General features: G+C 40.2%; 2 protein-coding genes across 7 annotated transcripts in view; both read left to right on the top strand.

Annotated features, from left to right (window-relative positions):
• Positions 1-25937, top strand: part of LOC116042864 (girdin-like) — a 40068-nt gene that overhangs the window by 2235 nt on the left and 11896 nt on the right. For 5 of the 6 annotated variants that reach the window (XM_031289284.2, XM_031289282.2, XM_036000836.1 and 2 more), the window contains exons 1-14: positions 4012-4023; positions 13439-13769; positions 13851-13942; positions 15491-15596; positions 18913-18982; positions 20024-20082; positions 20314-20397; positions 20698-20838; positions 21103-21278; positions 22238-22319; positions 22957-23115; positions 23517-23663; positions 23808-23952; positions 25210-25860. In XM_031289284.2, the coding sequence (XP_031145144.1) occupies positions 13707-13769; positions 13851-13942; positions 15491-15596; positions 18913-18982; positions 20024-20082; positions 20314-20397; positions 20698-20838; positions 21103-21278; positions 22238-22319; positions 22957-23115; positions 23517-23663; positions 23808-23952; positions 25210-25860 (1975 nt within the window). In that variant the 5' untranslated portion in view covers positions 4012-4023; positions 13439-13706. Of the gene's footprint in view, positions 1-4011; positions 4024-4244; positions 4249-13438; positions 13770-13850; positions 13943-15490; positions 15597-18912; positions 18983-20023; positions 20083-20313; positions 20398-20697; positions 20839-21102; positions 21279-22237; positions 22320-22956; positions 23116-23516; positions 23664-23807; positions 23953-25209; positions 25861-25937 lie in introns of those variants that run through there. The other variant, XM_036000835.1, reaches the window with a different exon arrangement.
• pld5 (phospholipase D family member 5) lies at positions 135-11072 on the top strand. Its single transcript, XM_031289574.2, has 10 exons — positions 135-499; positions 2283-2419; positions 2650-2833; positions 4335-4443; positions 4900-5027; positions 7859-8056; positions 9086-9237; positions 9397-9562; positions 9727-9817; positions 10203-11072. The coding sequence occupies exons 1-10, from the start codon at positions 452-454 to the stop codon at positions 10457-10459; spliced, it is 1470 nt and encodes a 489-aa protein (XP_031145434.1). The 5' UTR covers positions 135-451; the 3' UTR covers positions 10460-11072.

Genomic DNA, 25937 nt, shown 5'->3' with positions numbered 1-25937 from the left:
GTTTCAGCATCCCTCCCCTCTAAGCCAAGTCCCACTGCTTTCTGCCAGATGAGTTTTGTTCACAAGGCAGATAAAAGAGGAAGATAGAGAGAGAGGAAGAGGAGGGAGGAGTGGAATAGGAGGAGGAGGGAGGGGGGTTGCTGGGGCTCGGAGCTACTGCGCTGTATTGGCCATTTGAATGAGAGGGGTTGGTCTTTCTATATCTCTCTCACTACCTCCACCGAGAAGCAGAGAGTGAACAGCACACGTCAGAGGCTGGAAGAACCATGTCGGGACATGAGACGGACCAGGACTCGAGGTGCACACACATACCTTCCAGGACAGTGAGGAACCAGCAGGATGAAGACGGCGGCATAGAGTGAAGACATCAGAGTGGGACAGGCTGAGTGGTGACAGACAGACAAAGATGTGTGACTGAGCTGCAGTTTCCACACCTGTCAGAGAAGTTTGAATGAGTGCTGCTCTCATGGCGGGACCGACCACACAGGAGCCCTTGAAGGTGATGTTTACAGCCCTCAACTACACTCGCTTCACTGTGACACTTTTCTCACTTTGTCTGTTGGTGGGATTTTAGTGCATATTTGCCTTAAGCTTTTCTTGCTTTAACGATTTAATTATCAATCAATTAAGACATTTTTTATTTTAATATGTCTGTAAAATGTCAGAAAATTCTCTGTGACAATTTCCCAGTGCCTAAGGGGCATCTTCAAATTCCTGATGAATAGTCAATTTACAATGATATTAAACAATTAAAAGAAGAAAATGCACACATATCGTATACAGTCTTTAAATGGTCAGAAAATAGTGAAAGAAATTATCATTACAACTTAACAGAACCCAAGCGGACGTCTTTAAATTGCTTGTTAGACATTCATAATTACCACAATAAAAATCAATACATTTGAATGGAACCAGCTAATATTGGGCATTTTTGCCAATTGACTTTGTTTCAAACAAACAATTGAATAATTGATAATTATGTCAGCTCTAAACTCAATGCTGGCTATTTAAGGTTATATATATATATATATATATATATATATATAAAACACACCTTACTGTAAGGGTATTTTGACTGTACTGTATCATGAGGCTTTATTTCCGAGCAGTCACATCCACAAGTCAAGCGTGGTCCTTAACTCTGCTAAATGTGATGAAGACCTCAGTGGTCTCAGTGGACAGCAGAGGGAGTGTGAGATGCATCCTTCTGCCAGTAGTCTTTCAGGCTCATTGCCTGAGACAGACCGTGTGGAGAGGAGTGGGAAATGAAGTTGACAAACACCCTCTGAGCCCCATCTTCTCTCTGTCTTGGTGCTGAATTGTGAACCTCTTTTGTTTAATAGTCACATTTTATACAAAGTTGTAGCTGTGGGAGTCATCTGTCTGAGAAAGACCCCTGCTTATGCTCGCGAAGTAATCAGCGAGATACGATTCATTTGATGGATTGAACGCAACAAAAAAGAATATTTAATGTGATGTGTTGACAGCTCAAGAAACCAACAGCCAAACAGGGCAGGGAATGAGATGGGGAAAATCTGTAGTCGTAAGCAAAACAGAAGTGCTTAACTGCACTTTTAAAACAGTGGAAATCAAGACTCCTCGGGCTGGATCAGGGCAATAAGGATGCTGCTTCATAACCACTGACCCCACTGACTGTCACTCTCCTCTCACTCCCTTATTATAACCAGTATACCGCATACAGCCACACACATACATGCACAATTATATAGCCTTTAAAATTGCTTGTCATAAATGCAACATTGAGCATATCCATGCTGGCACAGAGGTCATAAAATCCCTTTCAGCTGGGGATTTGCTTCAACAACAAAGCAGACAGGCAGTATACCGAAAAGCATACACCAGACTTTCCAATATTCCTTATAATTGGGCTTTAGTGTGTATCAGTTTGCCTTCAGCTGGAGTTATGTTCCACCTCACTTGTCCTCTGCCCCGTGGCATAAAGTAGGATTTGTGAAGCAGGGGGGTGGGGCTCCAGGGCTTTGAATTCCTTTGCGGCCTGGTTGTCAAATCAAGAGTTTCTACAGTCAGAAGAAGTTGTTGTATCGATCATGAATCTTAACCTCTAATCAATGATATTGAATGAGGACATTGGCATTTAATGGCTGATTTCCCTTTTGTACACCACCCAAAACCATGTCAATGTCTTCACTGCAAGTTGTTAACCTGCTGTATAACAACATGGGAAAGAGTTCTACAGAGTCATGCATCCTTCACAAAAATGAAGTCTGACTTTAGCTAAATGTGTCTTACTCGTCCTCCAGACCCAACAGAAGTGCATTGCCATCTTTGCCCTTCTCTGCTGCTGTGCTGTACTCGTGGTGCTAATTTTTTCTTCAGTGGACATTTGGGGGGATGATGAGGACGGTATCACAGAGGAAAACTGTAACAGAGACTGCAGGTAAGATGCTCTGCAAGTGTGACATGATAACATAACAAGGCAAAAAAAATAAGGTTTGCATTCATGTATAGTGCAAAACTTTAACAAACTGATTCATTCAGTATCTCTAAAGTATCTCTATCTTCATTCATAAGATTAAAAATTTTTGCACATGCAGTGGTGCTCCTAAAGACATTGTTGAGTTCCACTTTAATGCTTCAAAAACTCACAAAAGCAGGTTTTACTTACAGCATTGTGCTCACGGAGAATATTCCAGACGACCTCTCTCTCCCCACAAATGACAGACTCCACCTCCCTCTCTCTGTTGGCTTTCATACATTGTTGGACCAGGCAAAGCACTCAGTTGAGGTTGTGTCACCTGTCTGGGCCTTAAACCCCTGGGCCCTGGAAACAACGCCAAGCACTGCCAAACAGGTACAAAGTCAGATCTTCAGTCTTAATATTACCCAATACATTCCTGCAGAGCTTGAACCTTCTGCATTTCCCAGGTGTTCTTTAAGATTAAAGGTCCAATACGTAATATATTTACTGTAATAAATCCAAAAATTACCACAACGCGTCATCACATATTAAGGAAACATTCTAAGTTGAAATACTATCTTTTCTGACAACAATGCTAATGCCAGTATTTTCTCCTTTTGAAATTTCCATTCCGTGACGGAATTTCTGTTTGTGTTTTGACCTGTGTGTTGTTATCAACTGCCCAGTTTCACAGCCAGGCCGGGTTGCCAAATATACCTGTGAAAACGTCAATCCAGCGCGCTACAGCTGTAACATTAGTACAGCCATGAAAGCAGCAAACAAACAAACAAACAGGATCAACGGATATAAATTCCAACCGACCTAAAAAAAAAAAAAACGGCATTTTCAACAGTTGCGTGACCAGAGACATAACAAACCCCGGGTAAATATTGGAGATGTATTTGAAAGATGGAGACAGCTTAGAGCCTCAAAGGACACCGAATTAGCTAATTTCCTCCTGAACAGGTAGCTAGCTAAGTATTAGCTTCAGGCTAATTTATCAAGGGACAGGTATTTCATGTCTTTTCAACATTTGTGTACTCACGTTGAATTATATAGACGAGTTGGTTACTTGCAAAAACAACTGAGACACAGCCAGTAAAATGATCCCGACTGGTCCTGGCTAACGCCGCCATGCTAACCCTGCTAACTGCTAACGTTACCGGAGGACCAGGCAGGCGGGCCACGGCTGTTTACAACGTGTAGCCTCTTCAGCGGCCGTAGCCGACAACGGTGAGTTATTTTAAACCAAGAGAGGGATGCTGTAAATCGGGAGGACCGTGAGTTATCAGTGTTTAGCGATTGTTGCCGTAATTCTAAGCCAATAAAGTGTGTTCAGACGGGTGGAGAGGACAGCAAGGTAGTGTTATTTTTAGCGGTTCCTACCTTAATTCTAAGCCAAGGAAGTGTGTCTGTCCATCGGGTGGAGAGGATGGCGAGGTTGCGTTTTTAGCGGTTCCTACCGTAATTCTAAGCTGAAAAAGCGTGTCTGTTAGTTGGGTAGAGAGCTCCCCGTGAGTACAGGCTTTTATGACTGTCAATATAGCCAGCATCTAACGTTAGCTACTCCGCTGTGCTGTGAAGTAATGTCCTATGTGAGACAAGCCTCTAGCAACATTGTTGTGGATGCTACGGTCTCAGCACGGCAACCTTCAAGTCTGGGGAGGAGGGGGCGGGGGAGACGACTCTCTCTAGTATTTTCAATTTGTACTGCAGAAACTATTTTAAACACTAGCTGTTGGTATTACATATTGCACCTTTAAATGCAACTATTTTCTAGAAGAACTGTATTTATTCTTTTAAGTGAAGTTAGTTTTACTAAGATCTAAGTAGCACCCTTTGAAAAGACATCCGGAAATGCTGCTCAACCACAGAACATCACTCTCTTCCTCAGGGTCAGCTGTTGTTCCAGCGACTGCTCAGCCTGAAATCTCGTGGGGTTAAATTGAAGATTGCCAGCAGTCTGACTAACTCTGCTGAACTGAAGACCTTGGCAGCACACAGTGAGTGGCTGTCATATTTCCATTTTATAAAAGCAATGCACTATGCCACTGTAACCTTCCAGAATGAAGATTTATAGCTCCTAACAACTCACTTGACAACATTTCCTGTGCACAAACCAGTTTTCAAAAGAAATTTCGCATGTATTCCATGACTATTTTTTAAAATGTTTTTAGTTGGCAGATGTAGGCTCATTTACACCGTGCAGCTCCATCCAGCAGCTCCACAGCAAAGGTCATACAACCGTCATGTCTGCCAAACTTTACAATGAAGGTCAAAAAATCATGAATGTGCAAATGTACCTGGCTGGTTTCCTGTCAAAGCTGCCGCTCAGGCTGCCTGCCTGCCTTGCCGTCAGCCAGTCCAAGGCCAGTTGTCCAATTTCCACGATTCTCTCCATCTCATTCTTTCAAACTTTTCACACTATTCCCACTCTCTGTCTGTCTCACGTTATCTAGATGCAGAGGTTCATTTTGTTAATATGACAGCTCTTACCAGAGGAGGACTACATTCCTCATTCTGGATAGTGGATCGGAAGCACATTTACATCGGGAGCGCTGACATGGATTGGAGGTCACTCTCCAAGGTAACAACAAACATCGACAACATGAGTGTGCAGAATAAAATCAGACCAGAGGATAAATGAGCCGCTGCAGTCAGGTGTGGTCAGGTCTGCGGTTCTTTTCTGGCCTCAAAATGGCTACAGTAAATTTTGGTCTCTCAGAAATAAAAGCTGGACAAATTTAATAAAATTATAACATTTGCACCCCACAGGGACTTAAAACATAACACAGAGTCTGGATTAGTTCCACTATACACCTGTACCTTTTTAATGCAATTACTCGAGCAGCTCTTAATGGGCATCAGGGATGATTTAAGATTGCAGTCTGAGGCGGGCCAGAAATACGTAGTAGCTTTTCACTTTGCATTTACTATGTAATTCACAATAGAGGAGCAACCGGGGAGTATTAGCATACTACTACTCAAAGTGATTACCTGGCACTTTTCATGCTTCAACGCTGGCTGGAAGTAAAGCTACTATTCGGTGTAATTAACAGCCAGAGCGATAGAAAGGGACATATATATATATAAATGTATGTGTGGTGTGAACACACACACAAATGATAGAACGGCAGGTAAGAAGAAAGACAAAAAGGGAACGGGTCAGAAATTCACCATACATACATGGTGGTAGACTAGACTAAGGCCTCTGTTTGTTTCCCTCTGGCTCACTCCACTCACCAAAATGGAACAAACACAAAACATATTTCTGCTGTGTAATTAATGACCAGGATAGAATATATTTAGAACAAATGTTTCGCTGTTGTAAGCCATGCTTTGGTCCAGACCTGAAATATCTCAACAACGATTGAATGGATTGCAATTATATTTTGTACATGTACCATGCTGCAAGGATGGCATATTTTTGTAGGTCAACCCAGAAGATAGCATCGCCTTGGTTCCCTCCACAAAAAGCCATTTATGGGATTTTTGGATTATTGCAGAAAATTGTTTATGATACTTACACTTTTAGGATTTTTAATTTAATTTAATTTAATTTAATCTTTTTTTGTCAGGGACAGTGCATATTAATAAACATTTCTGTAAATATGCCAGAATTAGCCAAAAGGCTAGTTTTCATCTGTAGTCCCTGGCCAGATGTTTCAATAGGCTCCCTTAAAAACAATGATAGGCATCCTAACATGAGCATGACATTAAATACAAATATAAATACATGTGCACTAGATAAAATCACATTACATTCTTGTCTTGTTTACAACAACTAGAATTACATTCCAATTGAATAAAAAAATAAAAATAAAACGGCAACATCACATAATTAAAAAAATATTTCGCCTATAGAGACCAGGCAAACAAAATGAATAAAAAATAATGAAAAATAAAAATCAGATGGATCAATGTTGACATTTTGAAGCGTGAATGCAATTTAATATTCCCGACAACTTCTGTAGTCTCATTTAGCCACTGCCTTTTTAAGACATGTCAAATCTTCAAAATTCATGAGTGGGGTATTTACTGAAGTATTTTATCTCGTAGAACAAAACGTGAAAATCTCTTAAGCTTTTGTTAATCACAGACCTTATTTCAGGCATCTAACCAAAGAAAAAACATTGACTCGAAAAAAGAGGGAACAGGAAGTGCAAAAATGCTAACTCATTTCCGAGTTTTAGGAATCATTCTTGCAGCACTCTATTGACTTCAATGACCCCCAGACTTTTCCTCTAGCGCCACCATGAGGCTGATATTTGTGGTTTTGAGTGAAATGTCTCGACAACTATTGGATGTCTTTAAATTTGTTACACACATTAATGTCCCCCTCAGGATGACTTTAATGATTCCTCACTTTTCATCTAGCCCCATCGTGGAGTTAAAATTTCAATTTGTCCAATACTTTTTTTTTATGATCAAATACCTGCAAAACAAATCACATTCCCATCAACCTCAGCTGTTGCGTTTAGTGTTAGTTAGCAAATGATAACATGCTAATACGCCTAACTATAATGTATAATATTTACTTTGTTCACCATACATGGTAAATATATACCTGATATAACGTCCTCATGTTAGCATTGTCATTGTAAGCATGTTAGCATGCTTATGTTATCATTACGCACCACTGTCCCTACTGCATCACAGAGCCGTTAGCATGGCTGTAGAGACTCTAGAGGAGGAAACCCTTATAAAATTATAATGGGATCAATTTCTAACAGTGGTGGTAGAAGTATTCAGATCCTTAACTTAAGTAAAAATAATAATACCACACTGTGAAAAATACTCTATTACAAGTACAAGTCCTGCATTGAAAATGTTACTTAAGTAAAAGTATGTAAGTATCATCAGGAAAATGTACTTAAGGTTTTAAAAGTAAAAGTACTCAATACAGAAAAATCCTCACATTTTATAAACTAGAAACGATCAACTGTACTTGTGGGCCTGTATATTGTTGGGTAGTTTAATTTATAATAAAACGTCATATTTTATAAACTACATGTGTTTTGTGTGCATACATTGTCCTTTGTAAAGAAACTAGTAACTAAAGCTGTCGGATGAATGTAGTGGAGTAAAAAGTACAATTTTTCTCTCTGAAATGTAGTGGAGTAAAAGTACAAAGTGGCATGAAAACAAAAGACTCAAGTAAAGTACAAGTACCTCAAATTTGTACTTAAGTACAGTACTTGAGTACATTTACTTAGTTACATTCCACCACTGAGTTCTACTATTTTTGATTATCAAATCTTATACTATTCTCACTCTAAAATCAGCATCACTTTTGCCTTTATATAACTTCCTTTCTCACATTGCGGCATGTCTATCCAGTGAACACACTTAACACTCAGACCGCAACTTTTCTGCTGCGTCACCTCTTCCTGTGTGCTCCTTTCTGACGCCCCACAGAGAAAAGAACTGGGGGTGGTGGTGTATAACTGCAGCTGTCTGGCTCTGGACCTCCACCGAGTCTTTTCATTTTACCGGCAGCTCCATGAGAGGGACTACATCCCCTCCATCTGGTCGAAGAGAGTTACAGCCCTCTACGGGAGGCATGACGCCTTGGAGCTACAATTCAACGCCACAGAGGCCGCTGCTTATGTGTCTGTGAGGAACGGCTTTGTTATGTAGCAGTATTCACTGTATGTTAGCACATAAATTGACTCTATACAAAATGCACAAACCACAGGTTGTGTCTGCAATAAATTCTCAGACTGGTTTATATTCCTCTTAAGGCACCAATTTCCTGACTCTGGACTAGATGGTGAAGGTCTTAATGAAAGTTTCATTACCAACTAATAACAGACACACACAGGGGGTGATTAATCATGGTAATATCACGCTGTGGAGCATCTTGAGTCTGAATATCTTAGTACCTCAACCTAATTTGACAGTAATGAATCTTGTTGCTCTCTAAGCGACAAGACGCTTATCAGTTGCATTTAGGACATTTATCATCCTATAGGAACTAATGGAGTCACGCTGTCACAAGCAGCTGGCAACTCCAATCTGCTCTTGTGCCTCGCTTCTTTGAGTGGTGATACATGGTTGGAGATGTGCGCCTTGTTGTTTTTCTAGCCCTTTAGTTTGTCAAAGTTGTTACACTGAATCTGACGTTTTGGAAAATTATAAACTCTAATGATGTTGTCCTTATCATTGTAACAATTTAATGGGGTTGTCAATCAAAAGGTGCGGTTGTCAACTTTTGTTTGTTGAACTGGGACAAAATGAAAAAATGAAATATTGAAAGTAATCTAAATCATATTTTTGTCCACCTTTCAGTTCTTCGATTTGATCTTTATTCAAGGGCATAACTTTGGGTTTAGCATTGGGGAGATTGAGATCTCCACTTTTGAATAAAATTGAAATTTTGAGCATATTATGAAACACTTCATTTCCTGCATTGTGGTGAATTTTCTGCAACAATTTGTGCCTTTTCTGCATCAAGTTATGGTGCAAATGTCTTTAATTATGTAAAGGAAATTATTATTATTAGATATTCGCAGGGGGGTTGCCATGGCCAGTTTTGATTATTGGGGGGATTGTAACCCATCTCCACCAACCCTGTAAATTACACCTGTGTCTTTATTACATTTTTGGTCCAAACTTGTCTGAGTGCTTGTATCGTTTCTGCAGACGTCTCCTGAAATCTTCTGCGCTAAAGATCGCACCAGAGATGTAGATGCCATCTATCAAGTCATCCAGAGTGCAAAGACATTTATCTTCATATCCGTGACGGACTACCTCCCTCTGGTGAGCAGGAGTTTCAAAGGAACCTCGGTCACAAGGTACATCAGAACTCAGATTGGTTCCATTATAAACTGTCATTTTTGGTTGAATGAAATCAAATCTTTCAGTAACTTAACTTTAAGAAACAAACTGTACGAATGTGTCATTGCCTTCAGATGTAAAACGGTGTCTAATTATTCCAATGGTTGCATCAACAGGTACTGGTCACCTATTGATGAGGTGATCAGAGAGGCTGTGGTACTGAGAGGAGTCAGAGTTCGCCTGCTGATAAGCTTCTGGAAGAAGACTCACCCCCTCACCTTTAACTTTGTCACCTCCCTCAAGTCGCTCTGCATGCAGCTGCACAACTGTTCACTGGAGGTGGTACGTGATTATTCCTCCAAATATGTTTCATCAAAGATGTAGTTTAATATTTGCTGTGAACTTCTGGACATTTATCTTGATTCATTATGCAAATATAAAATTGAGAATGGACGTGGTTTCTTTACACATTGATTTTGTTGATCATATTTTTTTTTTTTTTGCAGAGGTTTTTTAGTCACAAGGAGCAAGACGATGATATTCAACATGGGCTCAACCACAACAAGTACATGGTGACCGATAATGCTGTTTACATTGGTAGGCAATGTATAACGTGTTTGCAACTAATTCAATTTACATATAATTTTTTGCACTATTTTTTAATGCTTTGAAAAAAGCAAATAATACTTTGAGGTTTTGGGGAAATAGGCTTATTCTCTTTCTTGTCGAGCTCTAGAAGAGAAGATTGATACTAGAGTGGTTTCAATCTTCTCATATATCTCTCAGCAAGAAAGTGAAGCGTATTTTTTTCAAAAGAAATTAAACATGTTTTCTTTCTCACACACACACTGAGACACATAAGCACCAACATGTATATACATTTGTACACACATAAAGATGAAAGCACAGTAATCAAAAGACTCAAAGTCATTATTTCTTGAGTATACAGACACAATATCTAAGGTTAGCTTTTTGTCCACAGGTAACCATGACTGGGTCGGAAGTGACTTTGCTATTAATTCAGGAGTTGGGCTGGTGGTCAAGATGAAAAATAGTCTTAAAGACAGGGGAGTGACAATCCTGGAACACGTCAAGGCTGCTTTTGAGAGAGACTGGAGGTCCCGTTACACTAAGAGCCTACACGGAAACAAAGGTCAACAGGGCAAATACAGAAACCTGCAACAAGCCAAAGTTCACATGGAGTCTAAGGAGGAAAAGGAGTGGAACAACCCTTTATAAGCACAGAATGTCTTTCTATATCCTAAAGCCTCATGAGGCTGAATACTCTAGAGTTTACAACACATGTACACAATGTAAGAATGTGACTTAAGCTATTAGACTTTAATTGTGTGACGTTATTTGAATAGATTCAATTACAGTCAGCAAAGACAATAATAATTTGACTCACTACAGCTGCAAGTTACAGTAATAGTATCTAACTACTTAATTCAATGTTGACAGTTATATGAGCACGCTATGCTGCATGAATATTGAAAAACAGTATTCAAATTGAAACTATATGCTAGGACAAGCAATATGCTAATTATAAAATCAATATGCTCTCTATGTGAAATTTATTCCAATTCATAAACATATCCCATCAAACTTTACGAATTACATTTAGTATTTAATGATGATGCACTATTTTTGTTTAGTTTTAATATGTATGTTTTATAAACTTTCATTACTTTTTTTAGCATTTAGGACTTTAATGCTATATCGCCACTCGATTGTAACGAATTCAGTTCCTTGAATGCACAAGCTTATGCAGTAGTTTTACAGATGTGCCGACAGCTGTTTATCATCTCATTGAAATTTTCATCTGTACTTATAAAATGTATCTTTTTCCTAATTGTTGTTGTTGTTGTTGTTGTTGTTGTTGTTGTTGTTATTGTTGTTGTGGTGGTGGTGTGTATTTCAACATCACTTTGCTGAGAAAGCATAGAGTGGCCCACATTTACACTAACATAGTGCTGCCCAACCATTGTTCATATTTTCCTTTTATCAAAGCAGTAAGTATGCAGACAGGCATATCTAATGAGGTCAGTGTGTTTTATATAATCTTCTCAAATTGCACCCACAACACAGTTTAAATATTGCATTGTTACAAAGCTAGAGTCCCCTGTTGATAAAACAGAGCATCTCCAGTATGTCCAATAACTCACCCTGTACACTAGAAATAGTCCAAAACATTAGTTCAGTTTGTGTGATACTCCATTTACACTCTGTTATGAACTCAGGCACACTGCATGAACCAGATTTGGCCACTGGTGGGCAGACAAACACCAGAACAAGATGATTGACAAAATACCTGACATGGTGTGTTAGCATGTTAGATAGAATAGTAAATAGATTTGGATTTTTTTATTAACGTTTTTATTTATCTCAAACAATCAACATACTGTAAAAAAAAATGACAAAAATCAGATAAAAACAAAGATGATGTAGATAAACCAATCTGATTCCATCAAAGAACAAAAAAGGAGTTGGAGAAGGAGAAGAAGAAGGTGTTGGCCAACACCACCCACACATAATTATCATCCCATTGGAGACAGTAAGTCCAGTATTCTATTTAACACATTATAGGAATACTTAGATTTATTGTTATGTCAAATAACTGTACACAATTGCGGTTCCTCTTTTAATTCAAGTGGACAATGGTTTATCTGGCTGTTGAATGAGGGAAAACATCTGGCATTAAGATTTATCAAATTAAGATTGAACTTTTGGAAAAATCTTAATGTTTTTAAAGGAAATCATATAGTCATCTAACTGTTTGCATTGTTATTATTGTGAGGCAGTGTATGCTTTTACAAAAAGAAGTACATCCCTTTAAAATAACACTTTTTACACATTTAATTTTGTATTTTTGTGGTGTCGTTTAATTGTGTTGTGCTACACTGACAGTTGTTATTATTTTGTCCACCCCATTTAAATTGAGGGCGGGCTAAAAAACAGAACCAGCTTTCTATATATTGCAATAGTTCAACAACACCACAAACTACATCCTCCAAAATGTTCTGAACAGTATAACCTTAATGAAGGTAGGATTTATTGCAGGACTGATGTATTATGTATGATGATGTATATATATATATATATATATACAAATATATTTAGAAATAACACATGATTTATCTGAAGGCATTATTTAAATTGGTTGTATACTGCAAAATTATATTATAGTATTACATCGTTTTTTACAGTAGGCTATTTGTAATGTAGGCTACATCTATGACAGATTTAACGTTAGCATTCAGAGTTGCTTCCAGTCTTTAACACAAGGAGGCGCCATATATAGCACCATCATACGATCACAGGATGCTAGTTTTGAAAGCCACAGTTTGGCATGATGAGTTTGTATTCAAAAGGAACCTCATCATATCTGTCTCGGATAAAGTCCGACCTTTTAAATTCAGTTTATCACTTTATTAGCACTTGCTGAACAGGATTCCTTAGCTGAACATTGAAATAGAACTGAATATTTTTGTGCAAAATCATATTAGGCTACATCATAAAGTACTCATGATGAGTGTATACTTGCAAATGAATTAAGGGTAATTGCATTGAGGGGAGCTTATTATGTTTATAGTTGTTTATCCGGTGAAAATTTGCTAAATATTAAACTAATTTAAAATAAATAATAGGCACATTAAAAAAACACATTTATAACATTACAAAAGGTTGTTGCAAATTTTCACAACATCCTACTATTTTGTTATGTTAGCCTACTTGAACAACAATATATCATAGCTAAGTGGTTAACGTTGAAGGGGATGTGTTAGCAGCAGTGTTGCTTTTGTTGTCATGTGAAAGAGAGACTGCTGCTGCTGTTGATGGGGAGGGGTGGGGGCGCTGTTGTCATGGTGACAGATTAAAAGGCAAAGATATTTCAGATGGCTCTATTAGCACGTCTGCTGCAGGGGCGGGCAACTGTATCCGAACTAGGGAGGGAACATTTCATGTTATGGTGTCTAGTCCAAGAGTTTTTAAAAGGAAATAGCACATTTGGCTAAACTGTCACTTTTGGTTAAGTATTTGCAAAAGAAATCCCTCCATCAGTTCTAACTCTTTCTGTGTGACGAGCAGGGAAGCTGGGAGGAGGAGGGGGGTTGGGGGGAACTGGCGGCAGATGCCTTTGCAGCAGAGAGGACCAAGGAGGATGTTAGAGTGTGTGTGTGTGTGTGTGTGTGCTTTTGCGGGATGAAATGCGGATAGGACCGCTTTGGCGACGTTTAAAGTGTCGGATGTCGTGGATGTAGCCGCTAAGCTATCAAGAGGAGTCTGTGAGTAGAAACGCCGACAATCTGTACAACCGCAGTGGAAATTATCAACTAGTAGATGCATGGGACGATTTGGATGGTGCACTCCTGCAAGACTGCCTCACTTCTGAAGGAAATGTAGTTAGTGTGTTGCTACCAGTCTTTTCCTGATTGACCAAACTAGGATATTCTGTTGAGATTTATCAGCCACAACCTTGGTAACGATGGAAATTGGAGTGTTTCTGCCCTGTCTGGATCAATTCATGCTGAGCCCACTTGTCACTTGGGTAAGTAATTGCAGAAGGCTCAGATTTCCTGCCAGACTGTGATATCAACCTGTCATCCTGTATATTCTCTGTGTTATTTAGGTGAAGACATTCATGCCACATGATGGGGGCATGCACTTGGACTTTTCTGAATTACTGGATGGAGTTTTTTTGAATGACATAATGACACAAATGTAAGTCACTTCGTGCCAAAGCATTGTTCTTGCATCTTATATTTCATTTGTCACATTTCTAATCTTGTGAGCGGTGTCCAGATGGATATTCAGAGTAGTAACCTGTGTTCTGAAACTGTTGGCTCTCATAGACTTTATATCGAATCTGTCATTAAGTTATGATTAATCGTTCAAACACTAGCAAACAACCCTTATTAAGTCATTTTTTAATAGAATACGTTATCTTCTCCCCTCATGCCATTTATAGCAGCTACTGATACAGTATCAAGCTAACATTCTTATCCAGACACAAACAGTACTGGCTTTGTCACTCTGCAGTAATAAAAGGGGATCTTTGTAGTCTGCAGCAGTCTTTAAATGCAACTTCCTCATTACTTACAGGTTAGGGTTTCTCAAAAAATGTTAGAATTAGCATGAAAGTTACAGACACTGAGGGACAGAAGAAAAAGACTACAAATCTGTCAAGACATGAGGGACATCATAGATACTGTCAAGATGCTACTTAAGAGATTATGATTTGGGTGCCTTATGTTCTGAGGGAATTACCCTCACCCTTAACAAACACTAACTAACTAACTGATGGCCTTTAGGCAATTTACAATGTGACAAAAACTGCTGTGAGCTGACAGGTGGCGAGACCCTAGCTTTAGTCTTTATGTTGGGTTGACACTTCAGACATTGATGGTAGAGCTGAAATTGAAGAGTTGCAAAGAAAGGGTGAAAAAACTGATGACCCAATGCACTTGTGGATAATGCTGTCTAGCCACCCCAACTCTACAGTATCCATTCATCCCACTTATCCCCAAGGGTCACAATAACCAGCTCTAAATGCTCTAGCATTAAAAACAATGCTGCGCCGAGGGGGGGGGAAGAGGCGGGATAATCTCTTGGATTGGGAGACCCTCTGGGATTAGGGCCTCGTTGCTGCTGTTTAGAGGCATTGGGACACAGATGGGAGGGAGGGAGGAGAGACACATAAACAGGACAAACAGCACTGAGATGGAGACAGGCGAACTAAAAAATGTGATGCACTGGGCAGCTAGGCAGCATCTCTGTCTCTCTTTCATCCATTATGTCTTTCTGTCTTTTCCCTGTCATAAAATAACTGACGTGTGATATACATTTTAGTCCATCGCTTTGCTAGCAATCTTTCCTGAGCAAAAAGGTGAAGTCTGACCTGTATAACCGCACAAAGGTTCATGAATGATTGCATTTCAGCTATAATGTATAAAGACAGTTCAGCCCCAGACTACATTAGGCCCGAGCCAACAGCCTGAGAATCCAGCTAAAGGGTTTCCTTTGGGTTGCAAAGTCTAATGCCACCCCATTTGGCTCGAAAACAGTGCGGTTTGTTGGCTGAAAGGAATGATGTCACACAGGCTAAAGTTAGGAATGAATAGAGACCTCATACATGTTTTCATGGCGATCCCTGAGCCAAGACTTTTACCAGCTTTTCTTCTTTCTCTTACTCCATTCCACTGACAACCATTTGTTTGTAATTAGCAGAAATGTCAAGTAAAATGCCTTTATGTTGCATCCCATCTTCAGAAATCCCTCGGCTACACCTCAGGGTGCAAACAAAGTGAGCAGGGATCCAAGTCGGAGGATCCAGAACCTGAACTTCCTTGTCCAGCAAATTAAGACTTATTATCTGGTGAGTTTTGGATGTTCCCTGTTCTTGTTTCTCAGCCATATTATATGTTATCAAAGATACAGGCTGCTAAGCTTTCCATCTCTCTACATCAGATTATGGTATCTGAACATGGACTTGGATTTCTTGCAATTCTGCATCATCCATCACGCACACACTGGCTCACACATGCGCAAACCAGATAGTTGGTAGATCAACTAGTTCTTGTTAAGCTGGTGCCCTAAATATCAGCCATGACACATCTGTGTAATCAGCACAGGAGTGAGGTTAGAGCGCAGCACAGAGACACAGTAAAGCTGCAGTTTCACAGACAGACAGACAGACAGACTCACTAGGGTGTAGGCCTATATGTAGGCTTGTTTGCTGTCTGTACAGTAGTTGCTCTTAAAGGTCCTATGACATGGTGCTCTTTGGATGCTTTTATATAGGCCTTAGTGGTCCCGTAATACTGTATCTGAAGTCTCTTTCCCGAAATTCAGCCTTGGTGCAGAATTACAGCCACTAGAGCCAGTCCCACAATGAGCTTTCCTTTTCCTTTTTTCTTTATAAAGGACAACACACATTAATCAACATTTCTGTAAATGTGCCAGTGTTAGCCAGCCGGCTAATTTTCAACTATAGTCCTTTGGCCAGATGATTTTAGACCAGAGCAGCAGGAAGCAGCAAGATATTAGTGCAGGTTAATCTATACAGACAGAAATCAACGAGACATTAGTACAGATTAAACTACACAGACAAGAGTCAACAAGACACCATACAGACAGCTAAAACAAAAAAAAGCTTTCTCAGTTTGCGATGCAGTGCCACAGGAAGCATCAAAACCCCAGCACAGCTACACATCAAACAGTATCCACCTTCAGTATAGGAAGCCATGCAAACATCAGAACACAGTAACATAGACCAACCCATCTTCTAACACCGCTCAACCATGCAAAGCCGTAACAGCAGTAATGAAAAGATGATACTAGGCTACATCAGTCGTAAGGTATGCGTTAATATGGCACTGATTGTTAAGATGGTAAAATATTTAAAATACAATTTCATTTTTCATACATCCCCAAGAAATGCAGGGCGAGCTAAATTTGATACCGGGCAAGATATCAACACATCAAACTTAGTATGTGTCATTTCTGTGTCTGTAGCTATTGAGGAGGAGAGAGGGGGGGGCAAGGTGGAGGGTGGGGGTGTGGCCTTGACCAACTGCCACTTTGCTCATTTGAAAGCCATGATGTCTCACTCTTTCTCATGGGCGGGCCAAATTCTCTGGGCGGGAAAAGCAGAGAAAGGGGAGGTAACCTTGCTCCTTATGACGTCATAAGGAGCAAGATTCCAGATTGGCCCATCTGAGCTTTCATTTTCTCAAAGGCAGAGCAGGATACCCAGGGCTCGGTTTACATCTGTCGCCATTTCTAGCCACTGGGGGACCATAGGCAGGCTGGGGGAACTCATATTAATGTTAAAAAACCTCAGAAAGTGAAATTTAATGCCATGGGACCTTTAACATATTGCCCCTTGTGGGATTAATAAAGTTGTTGAATTGAATTGAATTTAGAAAGACAGACAGACAGACAGACAGACAGACAGACAGAAAGAGCTTTAGAGTGACACATTAAGTCACGAGATTGAGATGGGCAGACACTACTGATGTTGAATCTTGGATTTGCTGTCTGTGTCAGAGTAATTAAATACCTTTTAAGCTGAGCTTTCTTCAGTTAAGAGCACAAGAAAAATAATTTCACTGAGGTCAGGACAATCAAATTCTTTTGATTAGCACAGCAAAGGAATAATGGGGGGTTATATACTATATTTTTGTTAGCACAGATGTATAGTATATCTGATATCATATCATCATATAGCATTGTTTCTACTGTGGTTACTCTCGGTAAACTCAAAGTTTGGTAACTTTTTAGTCACTCTGATCACATTCATCGCAGCTCTCCTTCCAAGGACCTAACAGGAAGGAAAAATGTCAGAATTAATTTATGCCTGAAACAGACTGCAGCTTCTTTTTATGATTTTGCCCATACTAAAATAACTCTTGAATACGTTTCCTGCAGTAAAAGCAGATGTAGGGCAGCTCTTGCATCTTTTAACCGCTGTCATGTGAAAAGTCAGTCAGTCAGTTAAAGGACTTATTTTTTCCACTGGTTGAAAAATTAGACTGAAGAGTCTCTACCAGTGGTGTAGTCTGATGTATTGTAGTGGGTATACTGTGCTGTATATGGGCCAGAATCTGGGGCATATCATAGTGGGGGGTGTGGGGGTCCTCCCCCAGGGAAGTTTTGAGCATCAACGACTTAATTTCCTGTATTCGGATACAATTTTATGCACCGATTTACAGTGGAAATACATTTATTTAGCCTATGTGAAGAAAGTAAAACACAGATGACAATTCAAAATATATCAAAAATATAATAGAAAGTATGTTGTTGCGTGTCATTGGGCATTTTTAAGTGGGTATATGGAAATCCTGGAGCTTTCTTAGTGAGTATACTGTGTATACCTGCGTATCACGTAGACTACACCACTGGTCTCTACAGCCATGCTAGCTGCTCCGTACTTTGGTACAATGGTACTTTGAGCTACATGCTAATGTAAGCATGCTAACATGCAGATGTTTAGCAGGTTTAATGTTTACCATGTTCACCATCTTAGTTTAGGGTTGTTAGCATGATTTGCTAATGACTTGCTCTCAGCGCCATGCTCCATAATCACACAAGAGCCACACAAGCTAGGAAAGTAGAGGATGATGGGAGATTCACGGCCAGTCAGTTCAACTGTCCTTAAAGGGTCACAGTGGCAATCACTGGAAAATGTGACTATTAGTGCATGGTGGACTGTATTACATCAAAGACTAAATGATTCCTGTCAACTGTAGCTTTCCTTGCATATGGGAATACGTTATGGTTTCCTGAACTTTACATGGTTCCTCATTAGGAACTATTAACAATTACTATTATACTGCGCACACACATACACCACACCAGCACACATACTGTACACATACGCAAGCCACTCATAGCCTGATACAAGGCTGTACTAAACACTTTTGGTGGATTTCCCCACTGCACCAGGGAAACTGGCTCTGTCATCTACCCATTCAGAGCGCTCCTCCATTTGTTGGCTCTGTTTCTATACACGTGTTAAAGCAGCTGCTATGTGCTGTACATACATACGTCCCTGTCCATTCAAGCACTTTGGCTCGACCACAAGAAATGTTGTATTCTGTCCTTGTTTCAGTTTTGGCCTAAAATGTGCTTATCTCCCTTATTTCTCTCCACCCATCTCCCTCGTCCCTCTTTGTTTTTCTTTTTTGCAGGATAATCTGAGACAAGTAATCATGATTCCTTTGCCAAACGTGTTGCTGCTAAGCAGGACTCCTTACTGTGGTATGCTCTTTTATTACTTAGCTCTCCTCTCTATTGGAGCTGCAAAGTCAGTATATGGTTGGAAGCCTGATTAGTCTGTTTGCTGATACTCAATAAGCAGTGCATTCTTTTTTTCCATTGATTTCCATTCATTTAGCTAGGATTAGGACATGTGTAATATGGATTTAGTGTCATTGCTAAACTGGTCGAATTAAAAGATCTAAGAAAAAATACAAGTTTATTAAAATATATATTAAAACTATTAAATATCACATGTTGTAAAAAGTGAGCTTTCCATGTTTTTTTATTATAAAGCAGGTCGAGGTGCTATAACATACTGTGAAAGTATCAAAAACACTCAATCAACAGAAAAATACACACAGCCCGTAATCAGAAACTGTTCCTTTAAACGAGCAGTTAGGCCTTCCATACAGTTGTGATGTCACTACTATACTATACAATACTATACTATACTATACTATACTATACTATACTATACTACAGAGTGTTTTAGACATAGGGTAAATGCAGGTTTTATCAGACAAACAGTGTGAGAAAAAGTATGTTTTTTTTAACATAGTATGTAAACATGTTCCAGTAGAAACCCAAAATACAAGTATGAACCTGAAAATGAACATATGTCCACTTTAAAACTGTTTGCTAATGAAACTAAAGTCAACTACTAGCAATAATGTAATTGGTAATTGCATATAGAAAATGGCAACAATGCAAAATGCGTTATAATCTTTGTTTCTAATTAGTCAACAATGAAAATCAAGCAGCAGTTTCCCCCCCAAAAAAGGCTTCCCAGCACTGAAAACAATTACAGTATTTCCTCACAGACAGACTGCGTTAGGTCTTTAATACAGTTTCTGATACAGTTTTAATTCAATTGCACTCTATTAGTCTGATAACCACACAGCCTTGTGATGGTAAGGCTTTGGAAAGTGGTGACCTAAATTCACCAGCCAGCATTCTATTCAACTTAAATCCATGCCAGCATCCCTCAGAACTTCAATCTGATAAGTTCTATTTCAGATAATGAACTTTTTTCCCCCTCAGAACAAAGTCTGGAGGAAATGAAGAAGCTTTTGCTGCTGCTGTTGGGATGTGCAGTCCAGGTAAAACCTGACTATCTGACTATGGCTGTGCAGAAAACCTGAAACAGACTGCATAATAAATTTAATAATAATAATAATAATAATAATAATAATAAATTTAATTTGTATAGCGCTTTTCAAGGACTCAAAGTCGCTTTAAAGACTCAAAGTCGCTTTGAGGACTAAAAGTCGCTTTGATGTCACTTTGCATGAGCTGTGGAGATCTAAATTTTTTAACATTTTCACTTTCAGTGTGAGAAAAAAGAGGAGTACATCGAGAGGATCCGGTCGCTTGACTTTGACACAAAAGCTGCTATAGCTGCACATATTCAGGAGGTATTTGACTTTATATGACGTGAGCTTTGAAATGCCACATTCGTTGTGCAGGATATCAGTTTGTGTGTAGTCGTGCTCGTACCTGGGAAAAATAAAGAATACAGTTTGTGTTAGCTAAATATATTATGAGAAATACAGTTTGTATGAAAGTTTCTAAGGATTTATTGGGAAGTAAAAAAAAGTTACTGTGTATGTCATTTTGTAGCTGCATCCTGAGGATATGTGTGCCACTTTATATTCTTTCACATTATATTGTGCTTTTTTTCTGCTACCCTGAATGTCCCTTCCCATGTTAACCAGTTGACTCACAGTCAGGAGAACGTGCTGGATCTGCAGTGGTTGGAGTCCAGCGAGGTGCACCCAGATGAGCTGGAGGCCGTAGCGAGGAATATGGCCACACACCTCCGACAACTGCTGGACCAGAGGGACACCCATCTAGAGGTATATATGACATTCTATCATAATTTAGTCTGATTGTTTAAGAGATGCATATTAACTGCATGTTTTATCAAAACCTGTTTGAATCCAAACATATATTTTACATGAAGTTGTATTTTGGGTATAAAGTAGCTACAAAGTGTGCTTGTTAAGACATGAAAATTCTCTATAGATAGAACCGTTTCAATCAACACGTTTTTACAGTTCTACTCTGAGTGCACAGATTTTCAATTGGTCTCAATTGAGTCATATGCTTTTTTTTTGCAGACTATAGCAGAGCTAATGCAGGAAAAGGAAGGTGTTGTTAGCTTGCTCAATACCCCCTCCAGCCCACAGTCTGGCAGCTACTCTCCCAACATGCAGCAGCAGACAGGGACGCAGCAACACCTGGCTGTGGAGCTGGCTGATTCTAAGGCCAAGATTAGACGATTTAGACAAGAACTGTGAGTACCTAACACTTTATTTTATTTACAAAAATATGCAATGTAATTAAACAAGAAAACATGAGGAAAAGAAACACTATTTAAAGTATAGTGGATAGTTTAATGAATAATAATGCATCATATTTTAATTGTATTTTGTGAGTAAAAAAATGAATCTGGCATGTTCCTTTGACAATTGAATGGGAACATGGCTAGTCATAAAAGCATCTTATAGCAAACATGCCAATGCATGGGAAAAGTGTTGATCTGAGATCTAAATACAACGCAAATGGCATGAAATAAAAAATACACACTGATAGAAGTTAGTTGTCCTTTCCCACAATGATTGTTGAGAGAGAGAGAGAGAGAGAGAGAGAGAGAGAGAGAGAGAGATACTACAGGATAAGAGTTGCCCCTGGGAGTTTGGCCCACATTACTGGTTCCATGGCTGTGCACCACCACTGACCCACATTAGCTCTGCATTTCAGTGGATACTGCACGCACACACACACACACACACACACACACACACACACACTAACCCTGATCCGATCAAAATCTCAGTTCCATCATTGCTCCCCATCCCATCTTCTCAGCTGTATTGTCCTCTCTTGTTGGGCTGCTCAGATTCACATACTGCTGCCTCTGAGCAAACACAATATCACGTAAAGCATCATGTATGGCCCTGGCCTAAGACACTTCTTCCATGTGCATAAATACATCTGAATCTGCAATAGCTCTTTTTACATGCATCTGTTTCTCGACAATCAAGTATATGTAGGTTAGTGCAATGCAAGTTTCTAACAACATTATTAATGATAGCCTACTTAGCATATAAAACAACATTTCAAAGGGGCATTTGTGTTTGGTCATTTGCAGTATTTAAATATATGTAAAAGTATTGCAGAAAAGTAGTAAGTAATGCACACTGATCGGCCCGCCTGCTTGTCTTTTTTGCGCGGCACATCTGACCCCACCAGAGAAGAGAAGAGTGAGCAGATGCTGGACTGCAGACATGAGCTGGAGAACATGGAGGCAGAGCTGAAGAGGATCCAGCAGGAGGTTTGAAAAGACATAGAATAAATTGCAGCTCCTTCTGATGGTGACACACAGTAACCTCCTGTCCGCTCTGAAGATTATACAGATTATTGCACGCCACACTTTGCTGCAGAGCAGTGATTAATGACAGCAAATTTAAACCTTGACTCAGATACAACAAAAGCTTGTAGGGCTTTGTCTGAAAAGGAGGTCTCAATTTGTATTCTCTGTTTAATCCTTATGGCTACACATGTTAGCATGGTTCACATGTTTCCAACAACCAAGCATATTGGTTCACATGTTTCCAACAACCAAACATTTGTGGCAAAATGAAGCAGAATTAATTAAGGGACATATTTGGCTTTTTAGCTGCTAAATGTTCCACAAGCTAGTTGCTAACTTTGTCTGCTAAAAAAACGGAAAGCTAAAGGGGAACTGCAAAGTTGGGTGATAATTGTCTGTGGGTTCTTCACTACCCTTTCACAATACAAGTACGCATTTGATTTATTGTTATTATAAAACATTGATCAATGCAAATAATGTAACAAACTGACACTGATATTATGCTGAGAGACACTTAAAGACTTCCAGGACTGGATATGCTTCAGATCTCCATTTATTGTAAGTTTTTTTCTGTAAACTATGCCTCTATCTTCACCAGAACTCCCAGCTGCTTGTAGACGCTCGCGCATCCCGCACCTACCGCGACGAGCTGGACGCCCTGAGAGAGAGAGCCATAAAGGCGGACAAGCTGGAGAGTGAAGTGGGACGCTACAGGGAGCAACTGCACAAGATGGAGTTCTACAAGTCCAAAGTGGAGGTTGATGCAGTCTTACAAATGCTTTACTAGTGATTTTAGACATGATATTATAATTATATGTATGCTTTGTTGCAGCGGTAGCTCAGTCCGTAGGGACTTGGCTTAGGACCCGGAAGGTTGCTGGTTCAAGTCCTTGTACGGACTGGTGCCAGTTCACCTCCTGGGCACTGCTGAGGTGTCCTTGAGCAAGGCACCTAACTGCTCGGGGGGCCTTTAATGGGCAGCCCCCCACGCTCTGACATCTCTCTATTAGTGCATGTATAGGTCTTGTTTGTGCATGTGTGTGATATATATACAAAATATATAAAAAAAAGATCAATAAAGTATCTCTCTTGGAATTGAATCACTGAATACTCTGCTGCAACAATCACATATTGATGTTTTTTGCGTGTGTGTTTCAGGAGCTAAAAGAGGATAACAGGGTGCTACAGGAGACCAAAGAGGTATTGGGGGATCAGTTGGCGGGCTGGAGGGCACGCTCCGATAAAATCCACCAGCTTGAGAAGCACAGTCTGCTGCTGAAGGCCCGGGTCCACGACATGGAACAGGTCAGACATCTGCACACAAGAGGGTCTAAGTCTTCTTTCTTACCGTTGTGTTGCGTTGCATTAAGCCTCTTCCACGGCTTTCGAGCGGCTGGACAGAATCTGTACTCATACCTCTGCTGCTGATATTTTGTGTCTCGCCTTCAGGAGAGGAATGCAGATCGGAGGCGCATTGACGAGCTGCAGGAGGAAAACCTGGCTCTCTGTTTGGCTCAAAGGAGGAGCATGGAAGAGTCCCAGCACCTGGGCTGGGAGTTAGAGCAGCTCTCCAAGACCACTGAGAACTCCCAGGGTAAGTCTGCATTCAGACAGCCTGTGTTGGCCGTTAGATGGTGTGGCAATAACGCCAGTCTTTCCATTCATTTTGAATGGGGGTAGTGCGTTTAGGCTGCGGCGGGGGTTTCCGCAGGGGGAGAGACGGAAAAAAATGCAGCAGCCTGTGGCAAAAAGTTAAGACCGACTCAACTTTTGAAGAAACGCAACCCCACGTCACGCTGCGGTGGCCAATCATGTCACCAGTGATCAGACTTGTCAGTCGGTTTTGAGGCGGTGTGAGAATCCCGTACAGGAAACAGGAAACATCACTGCCTCTATCGCTGCCACAAGAAAGTGTAAAAACACACGAAACACAAGCACTGAACTGCCCGGGAGTTTGTGTAACAGCTGAATGTTTGACAAACAACAAAGCACAGTCGATCGGTCTCGCTCGTCTCTTTTCTCTCTCTTTCTCCGTGAAATGAGGCTGCCTTCAAGTGCGGTCGGAAAACGTTGAGATCTATAAAGGATCTGACAGAAAACAGTAACTGTGAAAGTCTACTTCTGCTAAATTGGGGGGTTAAAGAACACAACAGGACGTCACACAAATGGGCCATTTCAGTGACACTCCCACATTGCTTTTTTTGGTCTGAACGGGAGAGCTGGTGATACAGTAAGATGAAGTAATGGAACAATTAATGGATTGGATTGGTTGGAATGGTAGAGAAAATAAGGAAATTGATATGTAAATTATGTCAATGTGTTCATGCATGGACAGATGCATGCATGAGTGCTTTAATCTATTAGCACTGTTATATACTTCTCATATCTGTTTTTTTATGTCTCTGCATACAGTTTGAATGTATGCTGAAGCATGACCTAGAGTTTAAGCTCATTTACTAGATGTCCACAGATCAGTAGATGTTTCGCCAAACACTGTAAATTGTGGTTAACAGATTTATGATGTCAGTAATCTTTTTTGTTAAAGTTTATTAACTGTATATTGTAATTGTTAGGATTGTAATGTAGAATTATATGTATGAAAAAGTTTTAAAATGTTGCGCTTGTATTGTACCATTCTGCTACTGATCCTACAGAATTAACTTATTTAATAGGCTAACTGAACTGGGCTCAAGAAACATTCAAACTGTGCACAGATATAATAAAGGTGTCCACTTTATAAAGTGTGTCTCTGCGTACGAAAAGCCTTTAAATGTTTGCAACTAGTCTTTCATTCTGTCCGTCTCAAGTTCTTATGTCCTTCAGTTAATTGCCGGCACGTGTTTGTGTACAGGCCAGCAGACTCTGAGCGAGGAGGTGAGTGAGAGGACCCGCAGTCGGATGCTGAAGCTGGAGAAGGAGAACCAAAGTCTCTTAAGGAGCATAGAGGAACTCAGAGCTGCCTCTATTAACAACAGCGCGCAGCCCAAACATGGCCACCACCTCCAGTGTGAACATGTCTGCCAGGTGGTCTGTACAACAGATGAACCCACGGGGTTGCAAACCACCTGCTCACATATAGAAAACCGCACTAATGTATTCCCGCTCAGCACAGTAACACAGCAGATGCTGAATGGAGGTTCACACTGCCATCAGCCACTCCATGCAGAGGATGAGCTGGAGGGAGTCCAGAGTGAGATCCTTCTCACCGAGAATCCAGACCTTCATATGAAGGAGAAAGGACAGCTAGAGGACGGAGATCATTTCAAAGAACTGATGTCTGATCTGGATGTCTTAGAAAACAATCATAATAGGCTCCATTGTTTTGTTGGATCACGGGATAGCTCCCCTGGCTCGAAGAGCAGCAGTCCCTGCCATGACAGCATCTTCACAGGTCTGCCAACACGTTCCTCCTATGCCAGCAAGCACACACAGCGGCTGGAGGCCAAGTGCAGAGCCCTGGACACAGTTAACCAGCATCTGCAGACTTCCCTCGATAACACTGGTAGGTTCTGTAGATTAAACCAACATTTAAGAATCAGTGATGCAAGCATAAAATTACTAAGGTTTCTTCTACCCACC

This window comes from Sander lucioperca, chromosome 4, assembly GCF_008315115.2.
Source record: "Sander lucioperca isolate FBNREF2018 chromosome 4, SLUC_FBN_1.2, whole genome shotgun sequence".
Classification (NCBI taxonomy): domain Eukaryota; kingdom Metazoa; phylum Chordata; class Actinopteri; order Perciformes; family Percidae; genus Sander; species Sander lucioperca.
This window is presented reverse-complemented; position numbering and strand designations above follow the sequence as displayed.